We start from the raw sequence: 1277 nt of genomic DNA, 5'->3' as shown, positions 1-1277 counted from the left end.
AGAGAAAGAGGTTGGAGAAAAAAGCCAAAAGTAACTCTCCTTTTTGTCTTTCTAAAAGCAGAGCCAATTTCTTGAGGTTTGTTCCAAAGTCAAAGATGTTCAGATCCAAGTCATGCAGAGAAGAGATCAGAAGCAGCAGCATCAAGTACCACTGCTTCAGTAATGGAGAAAATTCAGAAGCAGGAGCACCTAGCCCAACAAACCAGCAGCCTCCAGTGATGATGAGATCTTACAGCACATCAACTTATAATACATACAAGAATCCAACAACAATGGTGAGAGACGATTCCAACAGTAAGTATTCGAAAAGAAGCAATAAGTTGAAAAAGAAAGCGTTAAAGGGTCTGTGTGAGGCAGAGATTCAGAGGAAGAAGAGAGTGGCTGCTTATAATGTGTACGGTGTTGAAGGAAGAGTGAAGGGATCTATGAAGAAGAGCTTCAAATGGTTCAAAGAGACTTGTTCAAATGCTGTCTATGGTTTGTGGTGATCCAGTCACAAATCTTCTTCTCTTGTTTCCCATTGATCGTGTCTGTTTTCATTCTTGCTCACCATATGATGACTGTTGTATCAACAAAAGATTCAAGCTGAATCATTAAGCTATGATCAATACGAATATAGGCCTTAATTGCATTTACGATATACTTCTCACTCGTAGACATCAAGAATGACGTAACCTGCAGCTCTCATGTCATCTCAGGACTTAACTTGACATATGACATACCTGAAGCTTCAACTCTCATGTCCTTTTTAAGGCAAAGCAAAACAGTACAATTATTGCTTCGGTACATCAATTATAAGTTTATAACCTCCTCCTTTCACTATTTTTTCCAACAAAAATGACCATGTATTTAACCACACAAGATGCTGGAACATGAAAAGATTATATATTATAAGAAAAAAAAAACCCCTTCTTTTGTATGTTTTCTCGTGCAGCATCAGGAATACACTTTACCACTTTAAATCCCTTTGACGCACAAAAGATATAAACTTTGCAGCACCAAACAATAATAAAAACTACATAGACGGTAAAAAAACCAAATGGGGACTAAGAATGTCCAAGTCTTTTGACTCTTTGATCTCTCCCTCTTTGAGTTTCGTCTTTTACCTGGAATCACTTCTTCGGAGTCTTTCTTTATCTGTTGTTATTTAAGTGTGTGCTTACAGACACAAGTAAAGTCTCCCTCCCTGTTGTGAACACAAATGCACGTAAAACATGGGGAGGGCCTAACAGAAGTTTTCTTTGTCTTTTTAATTTACACTTGTCCCGGGGTTTTAA

General features: G+C 37.8%; 2 protein-coding genes across 2 annotated transcripts in view; one reads left to right on the top strand and one right to left on the bottom strand.

Annotated features, from left to right (window-relative positions):
* LOC104751120 lies at window positions 17-1020 on the top strand. Its single transcript, XM_010473001.2, has one exon. The coding sequence runs from the start codon at window positions 96-98 to the stop codon at window positions 486-488; it is 393 nt and encodes a 130-aa protein (XP_010471303.1). The 5' UTR covers window positions 17-95; the 3' UTR covers window positions 489-1020.
* LOC104753803 (casein kinase 1-like protein 2) overlaps window positions 1134-1277 on the bottom strand; it is a 3351-nt gene continuing 3207 nt past the window's right edge. Inside the window, exon 8 of the mRNA XM_010476000.1 lies at window positions 1134-1186. Within this exon, the coding sequence (XP_010474302.1) occupies window positions 1134-1186 (53 nt within the window). The remainder of the gene's footprint in view (window positions 1187-1277) is intronic.

The sequence above is a fragment of the Camelina sativa genome, chromosome 16, assembly GCF_000633955.1.
Source record: "Camelina sativa cultivar DH55 chromosome 16, Cs, whole genome shotgun sequence".
NCBI classification, from domain to species: Eukaryota; Viridiplantae; Streptophyta; class Magnoliopsida; order Brassicales; family Brassicaceae; genus Camelina; species Camelina sativa.
This window is presented reverse-complemented; position numbering and strand designations above follow the sequence as displayed.

Coding starts and splice junctions, on each gene's coding strand:
- LOC104751120 (XM_010473001.2), top strand. CDS start 96: ATGTTCAGATCCAAGTCATGCAGAGAAGAGATCAGAAGCAGCAGCATC.